Raw genomic sequence first — 20,727 nt, 5'->3', positions numbered from 1 at the left:
TGAAATAAAATGATAATAATTGATCCAAAATTCTATTATGGTATTGTTATATTTACCCTTATTCCTGGATATTTCGATTATAAGATCCGGCGATGCCAAATAGTACTGATCACAAAGGAATCTGGCGTTTTCGTAAGCGTCTTTGATAACGCTGACAACGTCGCATTGCGTGTCTATGCAACCGATGTATTTACTTTTGTTAGGTCCGGGCGCGTTCTCCAATTGACCTCCAAACAATAAGGCTGAAAATAAACATACTTCAATACAATTAGTATTGTTAAAACACGTAAATATAAATCACAGGTTTGTTAGAAAGTTTATGGAGTATTGTTTAATATGATTCTTTTTATTTAACGCCAATAAAGGATTAGAGAGTTAATTATAGGTTACTATCGAATAAATTTTCAGAGAAATATTTAAAAAATCATAAAAATTGCCTAAACAAAGAGTGAAAATTAAATATTTGTAACAATATTATGAAATCGGTACCAATAAACATTTTAATTAGCAGTTGGGTAGAAGTTTACTTGAGAAAACAAGGATGGACTAGTATTATTAGATAGAGAAATGCTTCATTGTCAAAAAATTGTAAAACAAATATAAAAATAACTGAATAAAGATACAAACAAAATTATAGGTAATAGTAATAGGTAATAATTAGTATATAAGTCCATGTCAAAATTAAACCAGTATGCAGCACTTTTAGAATTTTAGAATTAAAGTACTTTCCGGTAAATAAACCCTCTAATTATTGTGGAATGCGGGAAAAGATGATATCATTTTTATTTCAATTGGCAAGTGATTGTGCATTTTTTTGCATTGTAAAGTATTTAGCCCTTAACTAGTTCTGAACGTGGAGTAGGTAGGTAAAGGTCGTGCTCCGCGTTCATAAGTGAATAGCCGTGCAACGATTTTTCTGAAATTGAAAAAGCGTGCTTACGAATTAGGCAAATCGAATAATTGCTACTACTTGAGTTTTTCGAAGAAAAATATACTTTTGTTGAAAATGTTTGTTTCCAACGTTCTGTTTGTTACGTGATAATTTGATATTGTAATCTCAGGTTGTTTGACTCAAATAATTACAGTTGTTACCAGGTAGTGTGATGGGTTTCGATAATTGTATACAGATAATCTGAAAATTTTGACCTTCTATTTCAATTTTTCGTCAAATTCAGAATAATCTTTCATAGTTTCCTTTTGAGTCAATAGTCTTTGATTATCGATATTCTTGCTAGTTGTCATTATTTTAGACTAGGGTTGCCAACCGTCCTGTTTTCCCATGTCCTAGTTTTTGTAGTGTCCTGGGAGGCCCTGAATAGTTTTTAAGCAGTGTCCTGGGTTTTCAAATTTTAAAATTCGCGCGCCTCTTCTATTTAGTTTTAACTATATGTGTAAATAATTTGTTATGTACTTTGCAATGCTCTATTTTTTCCCAATTTTTTTGTGTTTGTACATTTTTTATAAGTTTACTCCTCAGTCAGATGTATATTTCAAATTTCCTTACTCAACTCAAAATACTGAAGCCATAACCTTCACAGCTGACTGTTGTGCCTTTGAAGACTTCGGACGTGGTGTACCGGCTGCAATCTAATCATATGATGATCGTTTTGATTCCGGATTGAAGTGATGGATCCATGTTCGATGCATCACTTCACGTTTCTGATCGACTGTGTGTAATCGCGGCACCCACTTTGAAAGAAGCTTTCTCGTGGTCAAATGCTCATGCGTAATTGTAAACACACTGCCTTCTGATACTTTTACGGTCTCAGCTATCTCTCGCAATTTCAATTTACGATTAGATATTTGTACCAATTTGTGGTCATTTTTCATGTTTCCTGGATTAATCACCTCAATTGGTCGACCAGAACGTTCACCAACATCGGTGTCTGTACGACCACGTTTAAATTCAGCAAATCAATAGCGAATGCTTCTTTTTGATAAAGCAAAGTACGGATAACACTTTTGAAATCATTGGTGAGTACTTTTTTTTATCAAGTAGTAATAATAAATTAAAACACGAACTTGTTTTGAATCCATTATCCCTTTTTTTTGACCAATCGAAGTACCATGAAATTTTATTCATAATCTTTTGAAAGTTGGTACTTCATAAACGTCATATGGAATTGACAATGACAGCGCCATCTGTATGTCAGTCACACTCCAAACGGGAAGTTTTCTAAATAAAATTTCTGAGAATTGATTGGTTCTTGTAGTGTGAGTCACTGTAGATTCTATTATCAAATAACTAACCCTATAAAGCAATCAATTATAACATTATTTTGTCGAAAACTGTTAAAAGATCTGGTAATGATGAACGTTCGGGAAGTCTAAAATAATGACAACTAGCGAGAATATCGATAACCGAAGATTGATCGTTGAATTAAGTTTAGAGAATATGAAAGTATTTGAAGAGAGTGTTTGTCGTTTGAGTAATAAATAATAAAGCATGCAATAGATATTCACGTGTTGAGTGCCGCTTTTACTGACCAAATCTAGCTTCTAGTGAATTTTTCCTGTTTTTTAGTATAAAAATATGACTATAAAGTCTTACGCCTTACTTCGAGAGAAATTATTATTTCAAAAGATAAAATATCTTCTTCTTCTTCTTACGTTAGGACTAGGTCCTGTATTTTCATCAAGGGTTTGCCAGGAATAGTTGGGATGCTGAGGACCAGCTTTCATACCACCTTATAGGGGGTCGTCCAGGAGGTCGAGATGTGTCTGGTTTCTTTTCCTTTGCAATTTTTGCTAACCGTTCATTTGGCATTCTGTCAACATGGTCTCTTCATTCTCTTCTGCCGCTCCTTGCCCATCTTACTACATTCTGAATATCGCACATGTCCCTTATTTCTTCATTTTTCTTCCGATCGAGTAACGTATGTCCTGTTATTGACCTCAGAGTTCGCATTTCTTAGTTGCTCTAGTTTCTATTGCATATGTCATGACCGGCATTACGCAATTTTTATATATTCTAATTTTACATTTTGTGCTCATGTATTTATTTCCCCAAATTAAATCTCCAAGGCATGCTGATATTGATGCTGCCTTCGTTGTTTGTGCTTTTACTTCTTTCTTTAGATTTCTATCGCTTGTTATGTTTGTCCCTAGATATTTGAAGGACATCAAGTTAAAATATATTTAGTTAAAAGGAAACTGTGAAACATTATACTGAATTTGAAGACAAATTGAAATAGAAGGTCAAAATTTTCAGATTATCTCTATACAATTATCGAAACGCATCACACTACCTGGTAACAACTGTAATTATTAGAGGCAAACAACCTGAGATTACAATATCAAATTATCACGTAACAAACAGAACGTTGGAAGCAAATATTTTCAACAAAAGTATATTTTTCTTAGAAAAACTCAAGTAGTAGGAATTATTTTATTTTATCTTGGATGTTGATCACTTATACAAAACGTGTACGAATGATTATAATACATCAATAACGTGCCAAAAGAAATCCTTCATTTATTTGATAAAAAATCACAACCAACGATGAGTTTATTTACTATTCTGAACTTGACAAGGAAGAGTGGTTTATTTTTTTATTCTTGTATAGTAAAATTTTTATATTTAATCGATATTTAGATTTATCTAGTTTTTAAAATCGGAGCAAATCAGACGATGTTACGTCTGCTGATAAATACGCTTGATCGGCTCTTATTGATTGCATTTCATTTTAGGTAATCACCGAAACCAGACCTGAGCTGTATGAATGGTGTGTTGTATTGTGTCTACTCTTATTGTCGAATATACTGGCGCGTAGTGTTGATAAAAAATCCATTCGTGCTATATAGTAGTTCTAGCGCAGCAGTAAACATTTTTTGTTGTGTGCACTGAACCTCTAGTTATATTCCACTGACTCAAAATCTAACCGTTTTGCTCATTCACAAACAAAAGGAATCGATAATCATTCCTCTCCCTATCCTTCTTTCAAGTTTTGCACAATTACCGATGGCATCTCCCTTAACTTTGCCAAAACTTCTGTGTTAATATTAAGCGTTACTCATTTTATTGATCGAAAAGAAAATTTAACTTAATTCATAACGACCTAAACTAATCTAACCTATGAAAATTTAATGTCATTAATTATCTAACCTATAAAAAATTCAATAATCTAACTAATAAAAATTCGCTGTCATTTATAACCGAACCTATCCAAAACTTGACGTCTTCAAGAACACAATTTGGTTACGTGTTTTTAATATTGTTATATTTTTATAACTTTACATTGTAGGGAACACGTCACTCAATAAGTCACGTGACTTACTAAGGAAAACACATTTTTTACCAAAAATCGATTTTGTTCACCAATTTAATCTCAAAATAGGCTCCAGTTCCAGCAATTCCTTCTTTATTTGAGCTGAATATCTTACCGGTGAGCTGGGGACCAGATCTGGACTATAGGGTGGATAAGGGAGCAATTCGAAGTGTAATTAGTCATCGACTTGTGAACAGGTGCATTGTCTTAGTAAAACAGTGTTTTTATTCGGCATATGATGCAGTTTTTTCCTTGATTTTTCCATTCAAACGATACAACAACTCTATGTAGTATTCGCTATTGATTGTCTCTCCCTTTTGGAGATAGTCGATGAACAATATTCCATGTTGATCCCAAAATACAGAAGCCATAACCTACCCAGCTGACTTTTGTACCTTTGGGCGCGGTTTACCGGCTATAGTCCACTCAGATAATGATCGTTTTGATACCGGATTGAAGTGATGGATCCATGTTTCATCCATTGTCACATATCGACACAAAAAATCTGATTTATTAAGTGTAAATATTGCCAAACACTGCTCTGAATCATCAACGCGTTATTGTGTTTGATCGACTGTGAGTATCCACTTGAAAAAGCTTACTTATGGTCAAATGGTCAATTACTTTTTTGACGTTTTCTGGCGTAACCACCTCAATTGGTCGACCAGAACGTTCATCATCATAACAAATGGTTCTTTTCGATGGAGAAGAGTCCATATAATACTTTTGAAGCCATTGTTGAGCTTGTACAGTATTTGTTTTCATTAAGAAGCAACGATAAATTATCACACGAAATTGTTTCGATTCCATTGTTTTGAAAATAACAAAAGTTGCTTAATTTTTTTCTGACTAGTCTTTTGAAAGTTGATTGGACAATAGCAGCACCTCTGTATATCAGTTACCCGACTTATTGAGTTTTAGTCTCCAATGATGCGTACATAAAGATTCGAAAACTCGGAATGTATATTAAAAAGAATAAACTTTGATGTTTGATTGCAACAATCTCACAACTAAAATGTTGTATATATTTATTTTATTCGAGGTTTTCCGAGTGATCATACTAAAATTTAGTATAAATTCATATGAGAAGGTTCATATTCATATTCATCATTCATATTTAGTTTTTTCTCCAATAAACTGTAGAACTTTTTCCATTATTCAACTTATTGCAACAATTTTCGTAATTTTGAACTTGTACTACTTTCCTTGCACTGATTGCATATAATTTATTTGAAACAGATAAAGAGATACTTGAAATTATTTGTGTAATTTATATCGTAAGCAAATATGAGCTTTATGTTGTTGATAGCCTTCGTTATGAATATATATGATTTCTTGTTAACTTGAAGGTTTCGAAATTATCATTCTGATTATATAAACAGATAGATGTGTGTTTATTAGTTTTTTTTTAATGAAAATAATCCAGGTCATCCTTATCAAATATCATTGTTTTTCTCATTTATATTTGTTCAAAAGTCAATGAATTTTATTACGTCAAATTATTATTATTCACAATATTAAATAAAAATAATATTTCGATAAAGATTGAAATAAGTCGAAACGTCTATTAAAAATTATTGAAAAAAAAATAATTTTAAAACAGAAGATACCTAAAATCAAGAACATTTAGATGCATTAATATATAAATTAATCGTAGACTTGTGCGCTGGAAATGAGTCGATTTAATCCCATCGAACTAAATTAGTACAAGACTTTTGCAATAAAATAATTGTCCATGAAGAAAATTTCATTATCGTATTTATAGATATCATTTGGGTGTAGTTCAGTAGACCCTCAAAAAAGGGTGGACTTCCCTGCTCAAATACATACCCCGGGCAGGTTTAATTCTTTTTCAATGAAGACAAGAGGATTCTGATCGTTCCAGTACACGCAGTTATGCCGATTGACCGCACCGTTCAGCTTGAAGATTGATCCATTCGACCACAAAATGGAATGATAGAGCTGCGGATCGTTCTGATTGCATCCGAGGTATCACTCGCAAAATTCCAATCTGCGATCAAAATCATCTTCGTCAAGTGCGTGGAGAAGACGCGGACGGTAAATTCTATCGTGCAGGCGTTTCAGTATTCGTCGTAAGGAATGATGGCATATTTGAAGTTCTCCCGATAGCCGTACTGCAGATTGGTTCGACTGTTTAACTAACGCCAGCGCTACTGTTTCCATATTTTCGTTAGTTGTTACAGAACGCGGCGCGTCCGCAACGGAGCCCGTTTTTAAGAATTTCTTGTACGTCTTCCACGCAGTTGATCGATTTGGTAGCGGCGAGTTCGGAAAGTGTTGTTGAAATTCGGTAATTTGCGTTTGTACGCAGATACGAACGCGTCTACTCGACGAGTACGTGTTATCATAACTCTCTGACTCAAGAACGTGCTTCGTTTTAATCTTTTTCGACAGCGTTGCCAATCGAGAGCGTTGGGATTATTCTCTTCACTAGTATGCATTAAATGTCACGGTCAGATTTGCTCTCATCAAATCAAAAACAACAGATGAAAATATTTATGATATTAATGTAGAGACAATCGATGTAGGAAGAAGAAAGTAAAGATGAAGAAATAGTTTTTGGAGTAGAAGTAGATAATTATCTATCACAATAACATTTAGAAGAGAAATCATTCTATTTCACTGTGATCATTAGCAACGGTACCATTCTTTCAATCAATGGGATTCGATGAGATCACAATAAATTGTGGAGTGTACTTTGCGCGATATCTCACGAATGGTGGAATCTGACCTATTTTCGCGATAAAATTTAACTTTAAAATGTTTTGCAAAAGTAGGATCGGCGGACATTTTCTTTAAACTTTTCGTTTATAATCGTTGAGAAACTTCCCTATAACTTCAATAGTTGTAGTTAGACCAATAAGAAATAAAGGAAGAATAGAAAAAGATAAATAAGGAAATGCTTTGTTCACTTACTGTGTTGGTTAATTAACATTCTAATTGATATCCTCGACATATAGAACCTGTCCAAGAAATATTGAATACTGTGTTCGGTGTGATGATCGATATCGTGGGACTCCTTCATTTCTAATACACCTTGCGCCATTGTTTCGACGACGTTGGTGTGTCTATTCCTAATTTTAACTAGCTCGTTACAAAAATGCTCCAACGTTTCGACGTTTGGATCTGTTTTTTCGAATTCGATGATTTCTTGAAAACTACGCATGTACCAATCATTGACGGCCACGACGCTAGGCATGCGTAAAAGGTTCTCCGGTAATAAAGCGATTTCTTTCATGATGTTAGCCAATCTCACCGGCAGTTCTTTCCTTAAAAACACGAACGACTTCTTTTCGGACGCGTTCAGACCTGCAAAATAAACATAAATCTTTTGAAAACATTCATTATCAAACAATGAAGAAAGTGAGCCATCACTTGTCATAAAGTGTCTTGGAAAACTTTTAACGGAACCTAGAACAAGAGTTGCAAATAGTTTTAAAGGCCGATTCGTAAACTTTCTGTTTGCCGTTACAAAATTAAAAACATCGACATGCATAATACCATCCACAATAATTCCCGTCTGCTGTTGGTAACTTTCAACATAAACGAATTTTAACTTTTCTCAATGGTCTTTCGTTAAGAAAGCACGCGAATGCCGAATGAAACTTGATGTATACTCCATACCAGCTACTGTCAGTAAAGCGGCCGCAAAAATACAAGCGCCAAAGACGACGCGGCTTGAGAGTCATGTTTACTATACCTAACCAAGCAGTGTCATCATAAAAGAATGTTTTAATGTGATTTGCATTCATAAATATATATATTTTCAACCTTGGTAAGGGAGGAGGGGGTGGTTATCTTCAAACCTGACGTATCCTTACATGGGGTAGGGCATATCAAATATTCGAAAAAAACGTCCTAATTTGTAAACGTTCCCTTAACCTAAAAATTTTGTTATTCTTTCTAACGTGTGTTTTGCTTTTTGTTTTCGTGATATTTTTGTTCTATATTATAGTAAATAACGAATTTTTTTATTAGGAGCATTCTGAATACACTTCACACCAACACTCACAGTTACACTGTCTGACGCGCGTTTCGATAACCAAGTTATCGTCTTCAAAGACTGAACGTAAACTAGTTTACTGAAGGTTAGGTTAGGTTAGGTTAGGTTAAGTTTACGTTTACTGAAAATGGGAGTTACACTGCGATCAGTTTCCAAAGAACTGAACTTATTGGACCTCCTCAACAGTTTATTATGCCCTTATTGAGTCGCATCTCCTATATTCCTTATCCTTTTGGGGTACGTGTGATCTTCAAACTACAAAAGAGAGCTATTACATATTTACTCCAACTAAATAGCAGGGTTCACTGCAAGGACTTATTTAAAAGATTAATCACTCTTCCTTATTCATCTTTGTATCCATTTTCCTAAGCTTCTCCAATTTCAGAAAAGTCGTTGCACGGCTATTCGTTTAGGAACTTACCTACCTACTCCACGTTCAGAATTAGTTAAGAGCTAAAATACTTTACAATGCAAAAAAATGCACAATCACTTTCCAATTGAAATCAAATCTTTATCATATTTTCCCGCATTCCGCAATAATTTGAGGGCATATTTACTGGAAAGTGCTTTTTACTTCGTAAACGACTTAGTTTAGTGAAAATCTCTCAACGCATGCGTGGGGACATCTCCAACGTCGGAAAATTTTCAGACAACCCTCGTAAAATGACCTTTTCAATTTCCTTATCCAAATAAATTGAGGATATAGTTTTTAGTCGTTTTAGAATACGTTTGTTGCTGTCTACTGCAGTTATAAGTGTATTAAGTAACAAAACAATCTCTAAATATTTTCGAAAAAATCAGTTAGGGTTATATCCTCATCCTTTTTGTTCAATTTCAAATCAACAGATTCATTTTCACCGCTTATTTTGATATATTTTATCAATCCACATTGTAAGTACGTCAATGTTTTGTTTGTTTACGCGTTGCTTCTAAAAAACCTTCGTTTTTATTTGAATTGATGACGAGGTAAGTAGTTGTCAACATTGCGTCGGTATCAACGACTGAACTTTGGAACATGACAAATAAGTTAGGCAAATAACAAGGAGTTTCTCGCGAATGTAATAAAATTTAACTCTATTTGTGTTGATGATAATTCAAATAAATACGACAGAGAATTAATTTCATAATAAACAAATATGTTTAGGTTAAAAAGCATATGTTTTTGACGCAAATATTTAAATATACAAGGAACGTTATAAACATTTCCCAATAACGAAAGTAGTAGGGTTCATCCCATTGTTTCGCTTAAAACTAACATTTGGGGTTGTTTCTGAGGGTACAAATAGTAAATTTAATGCGGGGTAGACATATTATTTCCATTATTTTAAACATTACATGGTACAACTTACATAATATGATAAATCAATGAAACCTAACATAACCTATCCTAACCAAGATCGTAATTATTTAGAATTGGTTGGGTTAGGTTTCATTGATTTATCTAAGTTGTACGACGTAATGTTTAAAATAATAGAAATAATATGTCTCCTCGATATTCCAATATTTTGTTTATGCATGGAGCTGGTATATGTTTTGCTAAGAGCTCATGGACCTGTTTTAAATTATAGACTAATTATTGTGAAAGAGGTTGCTTAGCAAGGTTAGGAGAGGGAAATGAAGATTAAATGAGATTAGAAAGATTATTTTGGGTTTGAACAGTAGATTGGAGTGACAAACAACTTAATGTTACTGCTCTTTATCTAGAAATTGTTTCTTTTTGATGTCAGTGAATAAATATTCGATTTATCTCTCCATTTAAAATAAAAAGAGGTATTAAAACTGATATGGCTGATGGGCATTATTGGCCAGGCAATATAATAATGTCAAATATAATTTGTTATATACTTCAAGCTCTGGAGATGTGCCAGATAAATTTTATTAAATTGGAATGAAACAGTAACACTTTCTATTGAAATGGGTCCAAAATTAGATATCAGGAAATCTCTACATGAACAAAGTTTAACAATGAGTTATAAACGTATAGAAATATACAATACTTGCTGATTTTTTCAAATCAGAAGAAAGAGGAGTGGTGTGGGAATCAAAACCAATTATGAAAATATTCAAGGTTCAATTTCAAAAATTATTAGAAGTAAATTCACGAAAACCAGAAGAAGCATGTTGAGAATTGAGGGCAACTCTGCTCAATCCTTATGGAAATTGGGATTCGCCCAACTTTTCTGGAACTTGGCACAATGATAGTTTAAAGCAAACTGATGAAAAGTCTCACGAAACCCAAAAACCCCGTAAAACTACTCTAAAGTGTCCAAAGGTACCCTGGAAGGGTATTGATTTGGGCAAATTTTTTTGCAACTAGCACAATGAGAGTTTAAAGCAATCTGATTAAAAGTCAATGGGCACGAAACCAATTCCTCCATTTCCGGGATACCCTCGGTCACTATATGGGTAGGTTTTGGGACTACGAGCCCTTGGAGATTTTTAATCAGCTTGCTTCGAACTATAATTGTGCCAAGTTTCAGAAAGACTGACTAAAACCTCCCTCCCTATGGTACCCTCGAACTCTTAATGGGTATTTTGAGGGTTTCGTGCCCATTGAGACTTTTAATCAGCTTGCTTTGAACTATCATTAAGCCAAATTTCAGAACAATTGGCTAAAACCAATTCCCTTCCTCCCAGAATATCTTCGGACACCTCAGGGGTAGCTCTGACGAAGTTGGAGGAGATTTTGTGCCCATTGAGACTTTTAATTTGGCCGAATCCCAATTTTAGTAAGGATTGAGCAATCTTTTCTCTACTTTATCGACTCAATTTTAGAACCCAAAAATTCCTTGAAATTGGAGTTATATTGTCGCCTTTTCTAAAAAATCAAGTTCCTCCTGTTTTGCGCTGAGATCAGTTTCCAAAGAACGGAACTTTTCCACCTCCTTAATAGTTTATTATGCCCTTATTGAGACGCATCTCCGATATGCCCTTCCCTTCTGGGGCACCTGTGGTCAATTTAAGCAAATCTTCAAACTACAAAAGAGAGCTGTTAGATATTTACTTGTTCTAAATAGCAGGACTCACGGTAGGGACTTCTTTAAAAGATTGAAAATTCTGACACTTCCTTCCTTATTCATCTTTGATTCAGTTTGCCTAATTTGTAAGCACACTTTTCCAATTTCAGAAAGATTGTTGCACGACCATCCACTTAGAAACGCGGAGCACGACCTGTACCTACTTACTCCACGTTCAGAACTAGTTGAGGGCTCAATATTTTACAATATAAAAAAATGCACAATCACTTGATAATTGAAATCAGACCGATATCATCTTTTCCCGCTTACCGCAATAATTTGAGGGCAAATTTACTGGAAAGTGCCTTCTACTCTGGAAACGACTTCCATTACCTACAATTTTGTTACTGATTGTGATTTCCTTCGGTATATTGATATTTTATTTGATTTTTAACTTTATTTAATAATTTTTATGTTTGTTTTTTAGTGTTTACAAGCTCTAGTCTACAAATTGTAACAATTTTTGGACAATAAAGCATTTTGTCTATGTTAGGAATAAGTCCACAAAAAAGACTGAGAAAAAAAATTAAACTAAAATAGTGGACTTTTTATTAACAAAGTCTGTTCAACTGTTTACTGAAGGGTGTAGTGGAATTGGAGGAGCAAAAACAAAGGGGTATTGATTGAGAAATTATAATTCAATAAAGAACTTTAATTTATTTATTCATCAGATTTAGCACTATGTGAATTCTGTTCTATAAAACAAAAGTATTCTGAAAGATACATGTTTTGATACCAATCAAGAAATTGTTCCAGTTATGGATTAAATTTAAGTGCATTGCTAACCAAAGACAGTGCTTGAAAGGAGGTTAATTCTTATTTTATTTATTTATTTTAGTTAATGTTTTTTTTTATACACGATGAAAAATATTTTTCATTTGTGAAAACTCAAAATTAAGTAACTTGAATGCAAACATAAAAATAAAAACTAGGAAAAAAAACGAGTAAAGCGTCTTAGTTTATAAATAAATAATATATCTCTAGTTGTATTCTAATCCACATGTTTACATTTCACTATTCACATAATTTTTAAATAATAATAGATTTTGTTATATTTTATCAGTGATAATATTTTCAAGTAAATATATTTTTCTAAAGCACGTGTATAAGTATACACCTTTTTATAAACGTCGTATAAAATAAAAAACAGAATATTTAATCTATATCACATAGTTCATACGTAAATATCTATCACGGTTATTTCTTGTGATATTTCTGGGAACAAATTGTTTTAGCTAATAATTCAAGCTTCTCTATAAACAACTTAAAATAAGTGTATTATTTATAAAATAAATATTTAAGCATATTATATTAACAAATTTAAAACATTTCATTTTAAAACATCAAACATTTAAAAAGCAATATTAAGAAAAGTAAGGAATTTATTGAAAAAAATTTTGTTATATATTGAAATACATTGCTTGGGATTTATTTTTTAAGAATATCGCCAATCGTTTCGCTGACGGCATTCATTTAATGAAGCGCTAAAATTTACTATGACGGCTCGGCAAGTTTTCTCTGTAATGTAAACTTTAGATTTGACATAATCCCAAAAGAAAAAGTCCTTGGAGATAAATCGAGACTGCGTGGAGTCCAGCTAATGTCACCTTTCCTGAAGATATATTTGCCAGAAAAATTTTAACGAACATTGGACGTGTGTGTGAAGTTGCTCCGTCTTGCCCGAACCATTTTCTTGGGTTATAACCATGATGTAAAGAAAAGACTACAGGTGTGCTTTAGCGCACCAGCTGGGAAGCAGCCAATGAGAATTCGCTACCAAAGAGATGCGCAGAACGAGTCGAAAATGAGTCCTCGAGAAGAACACACCTTGTAGTCTTTACATCATGGGTTATAACCATTAAAGTTTTTTAATTCAGGCTCTAAGAAGTCATCTAACATCTGCACCTAACACCTTACTTGCGTGTCCTCTTTGATCATTCAAAAAAATAACATCGCAGGCCATACAGTCACTTCAGGCGAATATTTGTGTTTTGGATTGGTAGCACTGCAGGACGAGCTTCATCCGATGTTGGCGAACGTTGGAATGTCTAATTTTCTACGCCAAATTACCGTTTTTTTAAAACTCACGCACGCTCCATGGCGACTAAATTCCTAGATACACTGCGTTCACGCAAAAAACAATACAAACGTGATTTTTTTTGAGACACCTTGTATTAATAATATACACGATCACAACTGTAGAGATATACGAGGGTTGTCTGAAAAGGTTTCTTGTATAACAAAAAAAAGCACGAATTTAATTTTAATATATTTCTCTTTATCAAAACTTTAAAATATATTTCAACTTTTTAGAATCATGATTAAAATAGTGGATACTGATAGATTCGTATTATTTTTTATAAATGAGGGATATATTTTATGAATTACCTAAGCTGATTGGAATATTTTGGAAGGATGTAAAGAAAAAATGGGAGACTACAATGCAAGAGATATACTTCAAATATCTTGGACTGCAAAAATGATTCTATTGAATCGTGTCATTAACAAGCTATCGAGAAAAACTAAGAACATTCATGAGTAAACATGAATATCAAAGTAGGAAACATGATTGAAAAAAAAAGATAAAAATAAATCATGTATATTGACAGGAATATTATAACAGAGATAGGACAGGATCAAGTAATGCATCAGTTTGTTCATCTTGATCAATAATTAACGCAAAAATCATAGAAGTATAATGATTAACTATATTCAGAACATATTCCTGAAGAAGTATACTTGGACTCCTATAGACTGTACAAATGATGAATGAGTCCATTGAATTGTACTGCTAGCTAGCAACCCAGAATAACTAAGAATATTCATGAGTAAACTTGATTATAAAAGTAGAAAATCTGATATAGAGAAAACAAAAATCATGATAGCAATACAGAAAATCATATCAGATATAGACGAAATGGAAAAATAGTATACGTAACAAATATAGTGTAAGAAACATAGAGCAGTTCTTCACATATTAAGGTTTCCTTCTCGGCAGTGTTTTTCAACTTTGTATACGTTTTTATGAACTTCCTATTATTCTACTTTTCCATTTGTGCAATACTTATGATTATACTTATATTCTTTGGTATCGTTTCACAACAAATTTCTGAAATTAAAGTTTTCCAAACTTTCATAACCATTGTTAATAAGATAGGTTATCTGTAGGAATTTATAAGTAATAAAAGGCCATGAAAATTATCATTCAAATAAAGCTATTTATATAAATTATGTGTTTTTTCATATCACTTGATTACCTCTGTTTCCCTCTACCTCTTAGTTTCAGAATGATAAGTTGAATTTTACTGCAGTGATAAGAGCATCAATGATAAATTTTTCTATTAAACTGCATTTCCTTTTCTGTAGATACTATTTATACCATAACAAAGGATTTTTTACTTCAATTTCTTATTTCTTAGACCTTTTAACATGCTTATGCTTCTAAATGTTCTTGATTTTAGGTCTCCTTTGTTTTAAAATTAGTTTTTTTAAATAGTTTTGAAAGAAAAGTAAAAATTGACGTTTCGACTTTTATTCAAGTCTACCAAAATCTGATATTGATACTGACATGAAGAGACCTAAAATCAAGAAAATTTAGAAGCATAAGGATTTTTTACTAGAGAGCCTTATGGTGATTGAAGCATTTTGTGAAGTTATTTCGGTATTATTAATTTGTTAAATTTGTTTTTTTGTGCAGTAAAATGTGGTGGCAATAATGCCACAGATAAACTTAATTTCTATCGTCTGCCTGTTGATCTGAATAACAAAAATAAAAAGAACTGAAATGAACTTTGTCTCTGACAAATTCTGCCTTAAAGTACTTAAAAGCATTAAGACTTTTAGATGCAATACTTTTTGGTTAGGTTAACTAAAACTGTAGTCCTAAAATGATTTTTTCGGCACAGAAACACTGTTACAAATTCAAAACACATAGAAACAAATTGCACGGTTATAAATAGGCATTGACGATTGTTTACACTACAAGGAGAGTTTGAGGTTATGGAAAGAAATCAATCTTCTTTTTTTAATTCTTCCCTTTCGGCCACAGAACTATATTATCGAATTAAGGATCCCTATTGGCATACCACCCTTAATCTTTGAAATAAATTCGAGATTATGGAATTGTATTATTTATGTGAATAGTGAATTTTTACGTTATTAAGGTTATTCCTCTTAGAACCGATGTAATGTCTGTTGAGGGTTAACCTAATATACAATTTTCGTTATAAAAACAGTACAAAAATAAAACTATCAACAACACGAAACTTGACCAACTATTTTAAAAAGCCGCATGGGATGAAATTTGCAATATATTTCATGTGGTTTCAAAGTTTGATTTAGATTCGTCTTGGGTTGAGTTGAAAATTAAAATTTGAATGATTGAAGGTCGTAAAAGGGATTTTCATAGTTCCTCACAACTAAGTAAAAAAAAGTTTTAACACAGCGGCGCATGGGCTAACTACGCCACTGAATGTATAGGAAACTTGTTCCAATTATTTTTTCTCAAATATTTACTCGAACTTTGGACATTTGGCAAAAGCTAGTGCTAAGCAATAGACTATTAAACTATGTTTTATTTTGCTATGTCTACAAATAATTTGTTGGCCAAATTTGTTTGGGTTGAGATTTATCAGGAAATCACAAAAAGTAAGTCACGATATATAGACTCCGTTTCAGCAATTGCTTCTTCATTCGAGCTGAACATTTTTTTGAGATCAGCGACTAGCCAGTAGTCACTGGGGGCCAGATATAGTCTATAGGGTGGATGAAGAAGTAATTCGTCAAATTTAACCATCGTTGTCATCGACTTGTGAATCGGTGCATTGACTTGGTGAAACAGTGGTTTTTTCTTGTGTCTATGAACAATATTCCATGCGCATCCCAAAATACTGAAGCCATAACCTTCCCAGCTGACTGTTGTGCTTCGGTTTCGTAGTTCACAGACTGCAGTCCACTCATATTATGCTCGTTTTGATTCTGGATTGAAGTGATGGATTCATGTTTCACCCATTGTCACATATCGACGCAAGAAATCAAATTTATTACATGTAAACATGGTCAAACACTGCTCTGAATCATCAACACTCGTCGACTGTTAGTAAACGAGGCACCCACTTTGAAAAAAGCTTGCTCATGGTCAAATTTTCATGCATAATTGTGAACACACTGCCTTCTGATATATTAACAGCCTTAGCTATCTCACGCACTTTCAATTTACGATTAGATATAGACAACTTATTCACTTTTTTGATGTTTTCTAAAGTAACCCCTCAATTGGTCGACCAGAACGTTCAGCAACATCGGTGTCTGTACGACCTCGTTTAAATTCAGCAAATCAATAACAAATGGTTCTTATTGATAGAGCTAAGTACGGATAACACTTTTGAAGTCATTGATGAGTATTTTTTTTCATGAAGAAGCAATGATAAATTAACGCACGAAATTGTTTTGAATCCATTGTATCGATAATAACAAAAGTAGCTTCACTAAAATGACTGTCAATTTCTCCTGACTAATCAAAATGTCACGAAATTCTACATTTAGTCTTTTGAAAGTTGGTACTTCATAAACGTCATATAAATTTGACAATGGCAGCGCTATCTGTGTGTCAGTCACACGACTTATTGAGTAATGTTATATTTCAGAAGTCTAGAATAAAAAACTCAGAAAAATTTCTTGAGATGTCTACTAGTATAAAAATCAAATATTTGGAAAATAGATAAAAAGGTCATCAATGTTAAAAAAAAATAAACAGCATTTTCAAACCATAAAAAACTTGAAGAGCATGAATAAAAACTTTCTGAATTAAATTGAATAAAATAAAAAAGAGAATTTTTTGAAATGGTTAGATATATGGAATCAATCGAGAAAATTATTACTCAAAATTGATCATTTCGTTTTTATACTTTGATATAAAAAAAACATGGAAAAAATTTATTACTCTCATTAAAGTACACTATTATATAATAATGTCTCTGAAAAACAAACACGCAGTTTTTAATTAGCAATTGACTCACATAATAATTTATTATAACATTCATACATGTGGTACCTCATTAAAAATTAACAGAAAAACAAACTGGGGGATATGAAGCAGATCAATATAAAACGGAAACTAACAATTAAGTCATTTTTTTCTAACAATAATAAATGTACCAAAGGAATTAGCTTTTTTTGTAACTATTGCTGGAATTTATACGCTTAATTCCATTTGAACATCAGAACATTTTTAAAGCAATTGATTAGAATATCTGGGGAACTTTCAACTGGTTTACAGACTTGAAGAAAGTAAAAATACTAAAAAATACACAAATATTTTCTTTATTTTAATTAAAAAAAAATACATAATCTAGTTTTTTTAAAACACTACAAATTTTTTCAATAAAGTAGGTATAATTTACATATATTATAATGTGAAAGCCGAAGTATATGCACTTATTTTGTTCTCAAAAATACACTTTTGCAATTAAAGCAAAGAATGAAAAATTTGGAAAGTGAATTTTCCACTTTCTCATACTACAACGGCGACCATACTTTTTATTTATCCTGTACCACTGGAACTTTCTTGAATATTTCATCATTTGTTTTTTTGTCCTGTAGATATAATTTCAAACATTCTATATATAAATAGAAAAACCTTGTCCGGCTTTTAGGCATCTTTATATTTAGCAAAATTGACAATTTGACATTATAAAATGGATTCCAAACATTCTGTTCATACCTAAAGACACTCTTTTATAAAATCAAAAATTCTGTTTCAACCACCTATCAGTAAAATTTTCTCTTCCGATACAATACGTCAAATTATTGTCTATTAGAGCATATTTCTAATGCAACTAGCGTGCGAAGTGCAAACCAGAAATGTTTCCCTTTAAAAGTCCTTCTTGGTTTTTTTTGATTTATGTTATTTTTGAAATTAGATGGGAAACAAATATAATCACTTCAAAACTTTGGAACCGTGTGAGTGTTTTTGTGAAATATTTTGTAGGGTTTTGTTTTTAGGAATTAGAAACATTTTTTTTTAGCCAATTAAACTTGTTGATCTGAGAACTTCTTCTTTTTCTTCTCATTTTGATCTTAGAACTTAAATTTTCCAAATCAAGACATCAGCATACTTTAACTCAAAGCATTTGTAATGTGTAGTATTTTTTCTGTAAAATATATTGTGACGTTTTGTTTTTGGGAAGTTGAAACAATTGATTTTTAGCCAATTAACTTTGCTTCCTTTATACAGATTTTTGTATCCTTTATGATCTTAAAACTTCTTCTTTTTCTTCTCATTTTGATCTTAGAACTTAAATTTACTAAATCAAGACATCAGCATACTTTAGCTCAAAGCATTTGTAAGGTGTAGTATAATTCCTGTCCTGGCTACTTCAAATAATCATTTGTAGTTTTTAATGATACATATCTTAAGATTTTCCATTTTCCTTTCTATAGTGGAATGCATAGAATCACATTCCATGAAGAATGGTTGAAGTATAAAAATTTATGTTCAATTTCCTCAAAATGACTTGATTTCACAACCATATAAAGAAGATCAGTTGAGAAGTTGCTGGTTGCGATTTTGTCCTGAGCAGGTATCAGAAAATAAGTATTTTTCTTTTCATTCCAGGTGTAGCATGGATAAAATAGATATTTTTTCATTAGAGCGTCCTTTCCCACATTATTTTTGCTCTCAAACAATGTAAAGTTATACACAGAATTTTTTCTGCTATTATAAAATTGGGAAACTGCAGATGTTGGGATCTCCAGTACTTTTTGTAGATCAAACACAAACTTTAGAGCACAAATTTGCTATGTCCATTTAATGAATAAATCGAAAACAGGTTCCAGAAAGAGGATAATAATACTTTAAATTTACTGAACATCAAAAGACTTTGATTTTCATTACAAGAGTTATGCACGTATCAAAATGTTAATTCGAGAATACCAAAAGTAGTCCGAAACGGACATTAGTGCTCTAAGGTAACAAAATTTGAAAGTTTGAAAGTTGTTATCAGAATCTGCTTCTCTTTGCCCTTATTTTGGTATAGATTGTATTTATGTTTTTGATATCACACTCATTGTAGTTAACATGTTGAATCAATTTTATAAAGAGAAATATATAGTTCCAAAGACAAGGAAATTCATCAATTGCTGTAACCGGCACAGATGGTGACTATTATGAACTTTCATATCAATAAAATATCTTAGATAGCTAAATAGTGAATTTTCTTATTCCTGAATGTGCATTTATAGTAGTTATATATATATATATATATATATATATATATATATATATATATATATATATATATATATTTTCTATGCCACATCCCGCATTCCGTATGTTACACTTTTTTATATATCCACTTGTTTTACTGGATAACTCTGTCTTTCATATTTTGTTCAATTCCTTCCTTCCAGGTCCCTAAGGTCCTTGTCACTTTCTACTCTGCGGTTGATACATCAATGCTTTCTTCAGCCGCTTATTCTACTCCATCCTCATCATATGTCCGTTCTAGAGCAGTTGCTTTGACTTTATTATTGTCTATATATTCACTTAATGACTTTTTATATTTATGAGAAAGGATATAAACATATAATGATTTTTTCTCAAATTTGAAAAAAAATTGCACTAAGGTAGTGACGTAGTGACTCTTAGCAGACGATGAAATGAAAAGAAAAGCTGCTGTATTAGAGCTGTAAAATAAATATAATCTACTGGAAACAATAGTAAAACATAAACTTTTAATAGCTGCCATTAAAACTTTCATCCAAATTCAATATAATTTGTCTAATTCTTAGATCAACTGCTATTATGCAATTTGTACAGAAGTGTTATGAAAGTGAATTGTTGTTTATGCAGTTGCCAGGAAAAATAGAGAATTTTGCATGTTTTTCATAAATTCTAAATCAATATTCACAAGTGTTACTATTTCACGTCAGTAAGGTTCAATGTTTGAATATATAAGTAACTGAAACAACAATAATAAATATCCTAAAATGAATATTGTTTAACATACAATATTTCTTACTTTGCCGTAGAAATTATATAACCAACATTGTGTAAAAACCATTCCAGGAAAAAATTTCGCAAATTTTTGTTATTACCAATGAAAATGAATGAGTTAACATTCAAATGTGTATATTATTCTCCAATATACAATTATAATCTGAAACAATTGTGTTTTATATTTTTTTCCTAACAAAGGATTAAAACATTGTAAGAATTTTCTGTTGTTCATGAATTAATCATCAGTAGTAGTATTAAGTTTTACGTAGATGTGACCTATATATTAGGAATCAACATGTATCAGTATTATTCAGATTATCTCCTAGAAGGATTGGTATTTATTTGATTATTCAATCTTAATCAATAATCTGAAGATTCGATAATATCAAACCGATGAGACTCGAAGATCCTCAATTGCTT

At 32.0% G+C, this 20,727-nt stretch overlaps 1 protein-coding gene across 2 annotated transcripts in view; it reads right to left on the bottom strand.

The window, feature by feature from the left end:
• Positions 1-20,727, bottom strand: part of LOC130892588 (pyruvate dehydrogenase (acetyl-transferring) kinase, mitochondrial) — a 33,366-nt gene that overhangs the window by 12,259 nt on the left and 380 nt on the right. The window contains exons 2-3 of one of the 2 annotated variants that reach the window (XM_057798063.1): positions 7,206-7,598; positions 57-257 (exon numbers count right to left, since the gene is read on the bottom strand). In XM_057798063.1, coding sequence (XP_057654046.1) covers positions 57-257; positions 7,206-7,598 — 594 coding nt within the window. The remainder of the gene's footprint in view (positions 1-56; positions 258-7,205; positions 7,599-20,727) is intronic. The other variant, XM_057798064.1, reaches the window with a different exon arrangement.

This window comes from Diorhabda carinulata, chromosome 4 (genome assembly GCF_026250575.1).
Source record: "Diorhabda carinulata isolate Delta chromosome 4, icDioCari1.1, whole genome shotgun sequence".
NCBI lineage: Eukaryota > Metazoa > Arthropoda > Insecta > Coleoptera > Chrysomelidae > Diorhabda > Diorhabda carinulata.
The sequence above is the reverse complement of the archived record's forward strand: the minus strand, read 5'-3'. Positions and strand labels throughout refer to the sequence as shown.